The following is a 13,467-nucleotide window of genomic DNA, read 5'->3' on the forward strand; positions in this document are numbered from 1 at the left end:
ACCTGTGCAGTTGTTAAATATAGATTATAAATTTCTGGCTCTAGCATAAACACATCATCTTAAACTAGGTGTGAACCAGCTAATGAAAGAAACTGATAAATAACATCAGATGAATGCTGGGTGAGCCTGACTCTTCTTTCATGAGAACTCTTCTGTAGGGATATAAGCGAGTGACGGCGCTGTCCAGTGAAGGTTAGAGTTAGGTTTAACTGTGATGAAAATGTCCATTTCCACAGAACCCTGAAGCAGACACACACAGGGGTGTTTCCCACAGTGCCCTGAATTCCAACAGTGTTAGAGAGGGTTTTATTTTCCAAGACCAGCTCTGGCCACCCCATGTTATTGCTATGAATGGATGGTTTCCATAGGCAAACACTGAAATGTAGTGCATACCCAGTACGAAGTACCCAGCATATGAGCCCATGGCTGAGGCTACGTAGGTCAAAAATCTTTTAAGCCTTTGGGTATTAATATTTCTAAGACAAAATCAACAGTTCTCACGTATACTGAATGCAATTGGAATCAAAAATCATTTCAATACTGCTACAAAGAGATTCTGTATTTTAGCAAGAATTCTTTTGACTAAAGCTTAAGATCTGTCTTGTTTATATATACCATACCTGCTCTTTATTTATCTGCCATTCTACTTGTAAAGAATTCAAAGTTTTTTTTCAGTTTTAATTGGAAAAAAGACATCAACTTCTAAAACAACGGTAGGGGTGATGTTTTGTTGATATTAGTCATAGAGCAAGAGCGAACTGGTTCGGAAGGTGTAAGAGTGCTTCTGATCCTTTCTGTGCCCCAGAATCACTCGTCCACTGGGGCAGTGCTTCGTCCTCACAACTCTTCTCCTCACACAGCTTAGTCTGGAAAACCAAACAGCAGTAAGGAATAATTCCTTTCCAAAGGAAAAATGATTTGACAACCAAGGAAATCTTCCCTCTTGTGAAAGACAAATGCATATCCATGATTTACTATCCAGTCCTGTATATTAAAATATAAGAGTCACAAACATCAGACTCGTCTTACCACCCGTCTTGCCCAGATCAGAAAAGAATGGATTTGCTCTGAAATAAAGAGACAGGGATGCTGCAGTCAGTTAATAAATTAGTTTATTTTACAGGCAAATGCAATACAGGTCTAGACAGCAGATATGTAGACAGTTATTCTCTGCCAGAGATAAACATCCCAGCTACACGATTTGAGTCACAGTATTTTTCATTCTTTGGTCTGAAAGGAGTGAAGGAACTCCTTTCAGGACACTCCCTTCTATTTAGTCTGAAGGGAGTGTCCCATGCTGACAGGCTGAAGGAGCTGTCTCTTTGGTCTGAAAGAAGTGTCCTGCACTGTCCTACACTCCTACCAGACTGAAGGAGCTTAGTCTCTTTAGTGCTGAACAGAGTGCTGAGGAGACCTGATTCAAACATTCAAAATCCTGGGCCAGTTCAGTCTTTGAGAAGCCCAGTGCTTCAGTCAGGACTGTAAATCATTGAAAATCTGGACTCACTGTTTAGTGAATCCTGCACTTAGCTAGTCTTCTACTTCATTCATTCATTAATATGCTTAGCAATGTAATCACACAAGTCTCAGACTCAGGATGAGAATATGAAAACTGCCAGATCTATTTATTGATCTGCCAGAATTCTAAAAATAATTCATACAGATTGTCAATAGTAGCATCAGATGTATTTTAAATTATTCTGCTTTTATGAAATGCTTGAATATAATTGTAAATAACAGGTGGAATGAAGACAGATGTCGACCGGCGTCTCGGATTCTCCAGTCCTGCAGATACCCAGTTCAACCACAAGGGGTCACTGTTGCTCCATGTGAGGAGGTCAACTCTGCCGGGTCAGCTGATCTGCAGAGGCTCTTCTGCTCTGTCCCAGGCACAGTCTCCGCACTCGCACTGCCAGGGGCGCAGAGACAGAGCTCGAACTCCTCGTCAGCACAAAGGAGGCAGTAACACTCTCTGCTAGCAGGGGGCGCTGTTCCTCGGCCGAATCTCGTCGTACACAGTCAGCAGCTTGGAGCCCGTGTGTTCACCTGAGCCCAGTTCTGGTATATCGCACTGGCAAAGGTTGAGAGGAGAAGAGAGAGGAGAAGAAACATTTCATCAGAAACACAAGAGGGAGAGGGGAGAGACTACAGAGACACAGACAAGGAAAGACTGTAAGGAGGCAGGAACAGATCGACTCCAGTCAGACAGGGAGCTGCGCTGTGTGATTTGGTGTGTTTGGGCTGTACTGAGCACTGCACTGTGTGACTCTGTGTGTTAGAGCTGTACTGAACACTGCTCTGTGTGACTCTGTGTGTTAGAGCTGTACTGAGCACTGCGCTGTGTGACTCACTGTGTGTTGGAGCTGTACTGAGCACTGCACTGTGTGACTCAGTGTGTTAGAGCTGTACTGAGCACTGCTCTGTGTGACTCAGTGTGTTAGAGCTGTACTGAGCACTGCGCTGTGTGACTGGGTGTGTTAGAGCTTTACTGAGCACTGCTCTGTGTGACTCACTGTGTGTTGAGCTGTACTGAGCACTGTGCTGTGCGACTCAGTGTGTTAGAGCTGTACTGAACACTGCTCTGTGTGACTCTGTGTGTTAGAGCTGTACTGAGCACTGCGCTGTGTGACTCACTGTGTGTTGAGCTGTACTGAGCACTGCGCTGTGTGAGTCAGTACATGCACATGCACATGTCCCCTATGATGAAATCCCCTTTAACTCTCCTCAGACAGAGATCATTTTAACTACTCAATCAAACCAAACCTTCATTGGAGGTGAGAGGGAAGCAGAGCACCTGGAGAATACCCACAGAGAGCATGCAGACTCCACATACACAGGCACCCCTAGCTGGTTTTGAAGCAATGAGCTGTAAGGCAGTAGTGCTACCCACCAAGCCGCCCCCAAATAAAACCTTTCCCCAAACAAGGATTTGAACCGCGGACCCTGAAAAGTGAGTATCAGCTGAGGTTCTGCTGAGTGACTGACAAGGGTTTCTAACTTGTGATCAAGGGCCAGCTGTCCAGGTGTGGTCAATACTCTCACACACCTGGAGACTGACCCAGTCCTGCCTGACTGACACAGGACTCAGCAAACTACAAGCTGAATGACAAATCCCTAATAACACTGCTACAGCTATTAATTCAGCTACTACCATACTTCTGAAAGTAACCGATATTACTGCTAATTCAGTTTCTACAATAGTTCTAAAAGTAACACTGATATTACTGCATCTTCTGATACTATCATACTGCACGTCTGGTGCTGCTAGCTGAACACAACAATACTGTCGTCTCACACAGGAAGACAGTCACACTCTGCAATGGAGCAGACTGGACAAATACAGGTCAATGAAGCTCAAGTTCAGGGCTGGAAGTATCAAGTAGTGATTACAGTAAGCACTTGGTCTTCGGCTGTCTTATCCATCCTGTGTTTCAGTGCTTCACAAATGTATGGGAGTAAAGCCTGAAATTAAAGAATTCAAATTTAATCTGACTGACACACTGACTTACTGACACACTGAGTGACACTCTTGTTGGCCGACACACTGATGACACACTAACACACTGAGAGCTTAACTGACACACCGTACATACAGATTGGAACAAGCATTGACTAATGTCCTGACACAACAGCTGACCAACCACAATGATAACAACCGGCAGACCAACTGACACAAGATTGACCAACTGACATATTGACTAACCAACAGACAGAGGGACAGAATAACCAAATGACCAACTAATACAATTACAACAAACCTACAGACTGACTGACACATGAGTGACAAACCAACAAACCCATTGACTAACTGACAGACCAACTGACCGACTACACAAATAATGACCAACTGACAGACCTATACAAGACTGGCCAACTGACAGACTCACTAACCAAATGACAGACCAACTGACACAAGATAGACAAACTGACAGACCGACTAAACGATTGACAAACAGATCAACAAGATTTACCAACTGACAGAATTACAATCAACTGACAGACTGCCCAACACAAAGAATGACCAACAGACTGACTAACACCGACTGACTGACCAACTGAAAGACCCACTAACCAACTGACAAATCCACTAACACAAAATTAACCAACTGACACAATGCCTGACCAACATAAAGACCAACTGACACATAATTGATTTACGAACACAATAGGTGACCAGCTGACAGACTGACCAACACAGTGTCTGACAAACATCATTGGAGCATCATTTGTGTCAAAGGTAATTGTTACTACATTCAATAATTCATCCAGTTTTCCATTACATCACATAGTAATTCATCTTGTAATGAATCAAGTAAATAATTAATTGACCGGAAATTCATGAACAATGAATGAATAAACCACCTGATTTCAAAGCTACAGTATGATCTCATCCAGCGTTTCCTTAAAAGAAACCAGTGTAGCAGCTGGAACATGGCAGTGCAGCTTGTAGGAAATTGCTCTGTGTTTGCAGTTTTGAATCTACTCCATATAATTTCCATTTATGAAATCTATTGTATGTTTCATTGTTTACTTCCTGGATGCAGCCGGAGAACTAGGGTGTCTTGTACTTTTTGATATATAAATTGTGTCGTTTCCTAGTTCCAAACCTCATGTGCAAAAAAATAAGAACATACTGAAAATCTCCACCAGGACATTAGAAGAGACATCCTGTAGATGTATAAATGAATCACTGAGATTATAAAAATGCTTTATTTTATTAGCATACGTCATTTTTAGAACTTTATTTCTTTTGGCATAAATGTTGCTTCAATAGATTGAACACCAACTGATCAGCAAGTATTGATCCATACACAGACTACAAGCGTAAACGTACAGGCCGTGATGAATGAAGAAGCTGTTAGCAATGCACTCACGTTGTTAATCGGATAATTAGTTGTTTTTTCCTCCCATGCTTGGTGGAGTCTGCCTGAAGGGGGGGAGGGGCAAGGGGAGGGGCAGGGGGAGGAGCCGGGGGAGTGGTCTGTATCTTCAAACAGGAAAGGACACATGTTGATTGGCTAGTGAGCAACAACAGAGCAGGCAGCACACAGCCAACAGATTCCCCACATTAAAACAGCTGGGACACCCTTGCAGAAGAACCACCTTACATCCAGACTAAACCTTTCTGTTACCACCCGGCATTAGGATGTTGATTTTCATTCCTGGTTTGTGCTTATCAATTGTGTGCAAGTCTGTTCCTTTGGGATGACAGACAGATGGACTGACAGACATGAAAGCCTCACACAGACTCCTAATGAAAATGGACAAATGTCAACATGGGGACAGAGTGACTGGACTCTGGAATGGACTGACCCAGAGACGGAGACAGAAAGGCACAACTGGACAGGACAAGTCTGATCACTCGTTATAAAGCCCTGTACTATCCCAGAGTATCATCGCAAAGCAGCCAAGTATTATTAGTTCTCACTCACTGTCAGGAATCAAAACACTGCCTCACAGAAACACGATTATTCAGCACCAGTGCTGTTAACAGGAACACTGACTATTGCTGTTTAAAAGCAAATCTGCTTTCTTAATTAGTTTAATTATATCTGATTATAAGAATGATCGAGGATGGGTAAAGTCAAAGTACGGTACAGGGATCTCTAAGGGTGTGACGATATATTTCCCAAGGGAGGGATGCTGTATCTGACTCAATGGTTTTGACTGAACCTGTAATGGCCATTAGTTTAGGTGAGTTCTCCCTGTGCTGACCTGTGCAGAAACCTTTTCTGTCACTCTGAAATCATTTCTGTCACTCTGAAATCATTTCTGTCACTCTGAAATCATTTAATCCCCTTCATGCATCTTCAGGTGAATCATAAACATGCCGGTTCATTAAATAAGGTTTGTTAAAAAATGTAACTTGCCAGGTATGCTTACTGCAGAGGGTCCTTAGACTCATTGTCTGGACGATCAATCCCTGGTATTTCTGTTTGTAACATTTATAACGGGTTGTCTTCGTCACTTTGTCAGCCTGGCAGTCCGTGTGTCAGTAAGTGTGTACGTGTGAGCGTCGCAGTGCGTCACGCAGTGCGTCAGTCACTAACCTGGTCATTTCTGTTTGCTCTCTCAGCCTGTGTGCTGCTGAGGATGTGATTTATTTCAGTGTATTCGACCCCCTCATTTTCTGTCACTCCAGGGGTGGAGGGAGGACCTATAAAACAGACACACAGGAGAGAGTGGGGTTATTCCACTGTGGGTCTGAGTCGCCCCTCTGTGCCTGTGAGTGGCATTATTAGGTCAGTGTTGACAGTGGTCTGGAATGACTGCAGAATCATAGACCTCCATCACACCAAAACAGCAAAGGTCTAGAGTCACTCCAGCCTCATAATCATCTGTCTTAGTAATGGTTTAGATTCACTCCAGACTCATAATCGTCTGTCTAGACAAACTTCAGAATCATAGTCATCTGTTACAGCAATGGTCTATAATCACTCCAGAATCACAGTCATCTGTCATGGAAATAGTTTAGAGCCACTGCAGAACCATGGTCGTCTATATTTATCTGTCAGTCTTCAAGGCTGTTTATCAAGAAACGGCTGGGTGAAAGAGACAAACGGCAAAGTGAAGGTAAGAAATTTACAAGTATGAAACAGCTAATAGAAACCAAAAGATCTAGATGAACTAGGATAAACCAAATGGCCTCCTCTCCTTCTCCTCAGCCTGCTGCTTCTAGTCACTACTGCTCCTGCTTCTAGTGCTGTCACAACTTCTCATACTGCTGCTTCTAGTCACTACTGCTCCTGCTTCTAGTGCTGTCACGACTTCTCATCCTGCTGCTTCTAGTCACTACTGCTCCTGCTTCTGGTGCTGTCACGACTTCTCATCCTGCTGCTTCTAGTCACTACTGCTCCAGCTTCTAGTGCTGTCACGACTTCTCATACTGCTGCTTCTAGTCACTACTGCTCCTGCTTCTAGTGCTGTCACGACTTCTCATCCTGCTGCTTCTAGTCACTACTGCTCCTGCTTCTGGTGCTGTCACGACTTCTCATCCTGCTGCTTCTAGTCACTACTGCTCCAGCTTCTGGTGCTGTCACGACTTCTCATACTGCAGCTTCTAGTCACTACTGCTCCTGCTTGTAGTGCTGTCACGACTTCTCATACTGCTGCTTCTAGTCACTACTGATCCTGCTTCTGGAGCTGTCACAACAGCTGTCCTGCCTTTTGCTTGGGAGAGTTGAGACTCCAGCTTCCCCGGCCAGAGTTCACTGGGAGCCAGGGCCATGTCCCCCTTAACATACTTGTAGAACCTGCACTGTGATTGTTATCACTAGAAACTGCAAACTTCATTGTCCCCGTTCGTATGCAACCACAGTAACCTAAAATAAACACAATGCTGCACACTGCCACCTCTCTGACTTATCCTGCCAGTAGTGCTCTAACCCTGCAGCCAGGGCAGGGCTGGCCCATCAGTACTGGGATGGGAGTCCACCAGGAACAAGGAGGTGGCTGCCTGAAGTGGCGTTGACAGACCAATAGGTACCGCTCTTTGTGCAGTTTGTGCTGTGCTGTTGTTATGTGTGCTTGTACGTGTCCCAGCAGGTGAGAGAGTGTTCGATTTGTACTTGCATTTGGTCCATTTCTGTTAAGAAAACACACACCAAGACTTTCACAGACTGACAGGACCTCAGCTCTGCACCTGCTATCAGCTTTTCAGCTACAGGAAGTGAAGACAATCGCGCCCTATAATACACAAAAGCCCTTTTGTGAATGAAAGCGATCCAGTGTAATTAATCCTCTTATCACACACAGGTGAGCTATTCACACCTCCAGAGCTTCTACACAGCAGCTGTGGCTGTCAGACCGAAAGAGACAGAGATCTGAGGCACGTGAATTCTTTGTCCTCTGGCACAGCTTTGTTGAGAGGAGTATTAATCCAGACACACTCAGTTAAACAAATATTAATTACAATGACAAAACACAAACTACACTACACACAGCACACAAGTTACTCTATGTACAGTATTTACAAACAAGGCCTAACATTCTGGTCACCCTGAAACCCCCAGACTGCTACTAAGCACTAAACTCTTACTATGCCTACAGAGGCCAAAATAAGAATCAACCTACACTTAAATCTCTCTCTCTGCAGCCTGGATGCTACAAAATAAATGGGAGCCTATATCCCAATCCATAAAATGCACCCTAATCAGGAAAGATGTTTCTAACTGAGGTACCAGGAAACCCAAGCTCCCTGAAAACACAGAAAAGAGCTCTCTCTCTAACAAGGTTCGAACACTTGTCTCCAGTCAGGTTCTATTTGGATAATCATGAAGTAGGAGCTCTCGCCTGGCGCAAGCTTCAAGTCCCTACTCCTCTGGACTCCTCTCTCTTCTCCCTGCTCTCCTTGTTTCTTCCTCCTGCCTCTCCTACTTTCTCTTTCTCTTCCTTCCCTCTTAATGTGAACTGACACTGAGTCTTTCTGCTCTGCTTCTTTGCAATCATTAATCCACAACTTACAGTACAGTACCTAGGCATACCAAGATAAACTCCCCCAGACCTCAGCAAACATCCTCTCTTTTTTGAAGCTAGAAATATTTATTCTTCCCTGTGTCACAAACTTTATCTAAAATCTAAGAGACACTTCTGTAACAATATTACAGAAGCTGTAACAATATTAATAAATACTTCATCCAATCACAGTGCAGCAAGATACAGACTGAAAGATAGATACCTGCCTTCTCTCTGCTTGTCTCTGTGCCTCTTCAGATAAGCCACTGCCCCAATCACAGCCAGGACTCCACCCACAGAGCAGACCGCAGAAACAGCATAGTGTCTGGACTGGTCACTATTAGAGTGGTTTTTATTATCTGTTACAGAGAGAGAGATTAATACACACAGAACATTAACAAGACAGTGTGACTGTTGAGCCTGAATTACTATTACAATTTATTAACTTCACTGGAATAGAAGAAGAGAAAAACGTTTCTTACAGATTACAGTACAGACTGATTGATTATATTAATACATTAATTGTACATTTAGTCAGCGAACAGTCAACTCTCCTGGAGCATTCTAGGACTGTGTACTATAATAAAAAATAATATAATAATAAACTTTATTTTATATAGCGCCTTTAAAGGTGGCTTCTTACAAGTGTTTCACAGATTGACAACAACAATAAAAATACACAAAATATACACAAGGAGAGGAGACAGTAGATGGACGATAGTAGCTCAGACAGGTACTGAGGTGCCAAGCCATGCAGAGGCTTGTAGGTGAGCATGAGAATTTGGAGGTCAACTCAAAACCTGACAGGAAGCCAATGTAAGGACTCCAGGATAGGAGTAATGTGATCACTTGCACTAGACCTGGTCAGGATTCTGGCTGCCGAATTTTGGATATACTGGAGTTTATTCAGTGTGGATTTAGAAACCCCAGTAAGTAGAGCATCACAGCAGTCAATTCGGGAGAAGACTAATGTGTTGATCAGCTTTTCAGCCACAGTTAGTGATAACACAGGGCGGCGCAGTCTAGAGATGTTTCTGAGGTGATATTAAGATGTTTTGACAATAAGTTGCACATGTGGGTCAGATGTCAAGCCTGAATCAAATATCACCCCAAGGTGTTTCCATTCAAGTTCAAGTACTGTACCATCCACAGATAGGGTTACAGTATGATACGGCATTGGTTTTACAAAGTTGATGGGGAGGAGGGGTGTGCCAATAAGCATGACTTCAGCCTTGTTACAGCTTAGATGAAGGAAATTGTGAGTCATCCAAGTTTTTATGTCAGAGATGCAATAGAGAGAATAGAGACAGCCACATCAATGTCAGGTTTTGGTCAGGTTTCACCCTATTCAGGTTTTTCTAGGGTGAAAGGGTTTTGATAGTGTTGAGATAACTGGGGGAACTGCTCAGACAGGACTAGGATGATGGGTTTAATTGGACTTGGGAGTTCAGACAGGGTTGGTACAAAGCTAGGACAAGGTTGGGACCGTGCTGGGCAGTTCATTCACAGCTTAATGGGTGGCACTAATTCTGTACTGGTAGGAAATGTAAAAACTTAATCAACCACTAAACCTATAATAGCAGCATTTAGGAGCTCCAGGCCTCACCTCTGTTCCTGCAGCGCTCTGACGTGTTGACTGTAGTTGTCTCATTGCTGACAGGGTTAGAGGCCACACAGCTGTAGGTATTATTGTATTGTCCATCTGTCTCCAGAGGGAGAGTCAGGGTGCTGTTGAGATCAGGGGAGCTGGTATTAGACAGGGGCTTCTCCTCCACCTCTCTGTACCAGGACAGGGTCACCTCTCTGCCATTCTGCACCGAGCACAGCAGGGAGCAGTTCTGTCTGAATGAGGCACCGCTGAACTGGTTGTGTCTCTGATCTGAGTTTTTGACTTGAGGTCTGGAGACACGATCTGAGGAGAGAGAGACAACAGCAATGACATTCTTCACTACAGGGATCTCAGCATGGTATCGATATCACCAGTCCTGTATCATAGACATCATAATCCGATCAGTTCAGGATCAGATAGCAATGGGGGTGTTCCTATGTGAAAGATTGATGAGTGTGGTTTGACCATTAGGTGGTGTATAAAGTGTGTGATTCGATGTGCAGTATTCAGTGAGAAAGTGAAAGTCACTGGAGATAGTCCAGGAGACCAGGGGTATAGTGAACTGTCCCTCCTACTGTATATCTAAACCCCTATATTGTAGTGTATAAGAGTACTAAATTATTATTATTATTTTCTTCAATGTGTTCAGATTCACTATGCAACCTGGATGGCTAGAATTGTTACCAATCCCCACCGTGTAAAGAGTTGTGTCACAGAGCTCCACAGAAGCCAGGGTAATGCACACTCAACCCTAGACTCATCTGTCTTGAAACCCAGCTGTGCTGACCACTGGATACAGCAAACTAGAAGACACTGGGAGTTAAACAGGAAGTACACCCTACTAGGGTGAAAAACCCATGTGATGCAACATACATCTCATTGTGAGGGCCAGGACTTTAAAGTGAGCTTATTCTGATAACTAATATCCACCACTGCCCAGGCCTTTCTCTGTCCTTCACTGGAGTCATGCCAGACCTCCATACTGATCAGTAGTCATGAGCTGGACAGGCAGCCCCTCCCACTCTTCTTCCACAGAGCTGGGAGTCCTTCAGGTCTCGTGCTTTCTGTTTTGTTTACACCAGTGGTTCTCAAACTGTGGTACGCATACCGGCAGTGGTACGTGGAGTGCCTCCAGGTGGTACACCAAATTACCCTGGAACTGTGTGGTGTGCGCTGAAAAATCGGGACGGGTTTTCATATTTTGTATTTTAATACGTGTCGAATACGCAGCCTACGTACTACGATACAGTGCGCGCTAATACTACAGTGGACACAAGAGATACTCTGTAATTCTATACCACTCTATAGGAATGCGTGCTACGGATTCAAGTGACCAAATGTATTTAAAAAAAGCTACTGTATCTCCAGCAAATAGGGAGAAAGGAGAATGTGCGTGATTTTGGAACAATGCCAACGTTGTAAACACAGGAATGCATAGAAATGCGTGCTACGAACGCAGGTCATCTTGTGAGCACACGAAAGCGTGATAACAGAAAAATATTTAATAACTGTTCTAATTTGAGAAAAATACACCGAGCGTCTCTGTTTCGCTCCCATGCGCATGAAATAAAAACTTTAAATAAATACGGAAATAAAAATGGAAATGCGGGAAAATGCAGGCTTGCGGATTGCTAAAGCAGGTAAGCTACACTATTTTTGAAGAACCTTATTTACCGTTGGCAAAAGAGCTGACACGTATTATGTGTGGAGAAAAAGCTGCTAAACAGCTCGACCTGCTGCCCCCCTCCCCCTGAAAGACACAGTCATTCATAGAATTATTGAAATGAAGGGTTATATCAAAAGTACGCTGACAGAGCGCGTTAAGATGAGCAGATGTTTTTCACTGCAATTAGATGAGTCTGTAGTCGATTTGGTCAATTCGCTCGTTTACGTTAGATACGAGTTTGAGGTCATGTCCCATGAAGACTTTCTGTTCTGTAAACCGCTACCAACAGGAACTACAGGGGAGCACGTATTTCAGCTTCTGAATGAATTTATTGGAGAGAATGGCCTCGACTGGATAAAATGCATCTGAGTTTGTACAGACGGTGCTAGAGCAATGACAAGCCGACATAACGGTGTACAGTAGCTGCACGAATTAGAGAGGTTGCTCCAGAAATGAATGTACGCATTACAACATCCACCGCGAGACCTTTGCCGTCAAGAAAATGCCTGACAATTTAATTTCTGTTAGACTATGTTGTGAATTGTATCAAGGCTCGAAAAATTAATTCACCTATGCTTTGCTCAACTAAACAGGCTCACCCCTCTCACTGAAATGGTGCTTTTTTATTAGTTGTTGTTAATGTTTTTTTTCTGTAAAACACTTTGAGAAGCCACCTTTAAAGGCGCTATATCAAATAAAGTTTATTATTATAATATTTATTATATGTATGTGTGAGTGTGTGTGCACGCACGCTCTTGTTGGTCATTGAGAATTTCTGGGGTTCCTATGAGAGGATGACTTGTAGGTGGTTCTTGGATGCTTTGGTTGGATTAGGGGTGGTACTTGGTCCAAAAAGTTTGAGAACCACTGGTTTACACTAATCCACACTTCGCACTTTATACCACAGTGCTCAACACGTCCACAACACCACCAGTAGTCACATGAGCTCATCTTTCAGAGCAGGTGGGACTGCAGTCTACAAGATCACTAAGGAACACACTCTGGCCTCATAGTTCTTCACAAACTAGACCCACCAGGAATCTATCTTTACTGTCAGTAGCTCTTTTCCACCTGAACCCCTCTGGAACCCAGGCTCTTACATGTTTCTCCACTCTTCGTCTCTCTGTTTTCTCTTTACAAACACAAAAGTTCAACACCTACAGGTGCTGCACCCTCACTGCATCTCTGACGCCTTATCAGCATCCACTACTGTGTGAGGGATCGAGAGAGCCCTCTGCTCAGTTTTCAAAGAAGGTTTTTCTTCCAAATGTTTAGATGGGCTGTTTAGACAGGATGGTTCATAGCTGAAGCTCATCAGAGCACCAGATTCCTGCAGCTGTGACCTCTGCACGGCCTGCAACAGCCTGCCACACACATTCATTACATTTCTCATAGTGCCCAGTCCTGTCATTTACACTGAGGAGATGAGGGGCGGGTTCCACATTACTGAAGCTCAATTCAAGGCAGTTACACTGTCATGACATGAGTGAGAATTTCTAACTGTACTTACTGTAGACAGTGAGGGTGAATATCTCTCTGACTGTTCTTACTGTAGACTGTGAGGGTGAATTTCTCTCTGACTGTTCTTACTGTAGACGGTGAGGGTGAATTTCTCATTGTCTGTACTTATTGTAGACAATGGGGGTGAATTTCTCTCTGACTGTACTAACTGTAGACTGTGAGGGTGAATTTCTCTCTGTTCTTACTGTAGACAGTGAGGGTGAATTTCTCACTGACT

The 13,467-nt window shown here is 43.7% G+C and overlaps 1 protein-coding gene across 9 annotated transcripts in view; it reads right to left on the minus strand.

Moving 5' to 3' along the window:
* Positions 1–1,095: 1,095 nt before the first annotated feature.
* Positions 1,096–13,467, minus strand: part of LOC107076028 (CD48 antigen-like) — a 33,582-nt gene continuing 21,210 nt past the window's right edge. For 2 of the 9 annotated variants that reach the window (XM_069191470.1, XM_069191464.1), the window contains 5 exons: positions 10,061–10,366; positions 8,682–8,813; positions 6,051–6,157; positions 4,875–4,987; positions 1,096–2,071 (listed from right to left, as the gene is read on the minus strand). In XM_069191470.1, coding sequence (XP_069047571.1) covers positions 2,020–2,071; positions 4,875–4,987; positions 6,051–6,157; positions 8,682–8,813; positions 10,061–10,366 — 710 coding nt within the window. In that variant the 3' untranslated portion in view covers positions 1,096–2,019. The other 7 variants (XM_069191465.1, XM_069191467.1, XR_011189923.1 and 4 more) reach the window with 7 other exon arrangements.

Source organism: Lepisosteus oculatus, chromosome 6, assembly GCF_040954835.1.
Source record: "Lepisosteus oculatus isolate fLepOcu1 chromosome 6, fLepOcu1.hap2, whole genome shotgun sequence".
Taxonomy (NCBI): domain Eukaryota; kingdom Metazoa; phylum Chordata; class Actinopteri; order Semionotiformes; family Lepisosteidae; genus Lepisosteus; species Lepisosteus oculatus.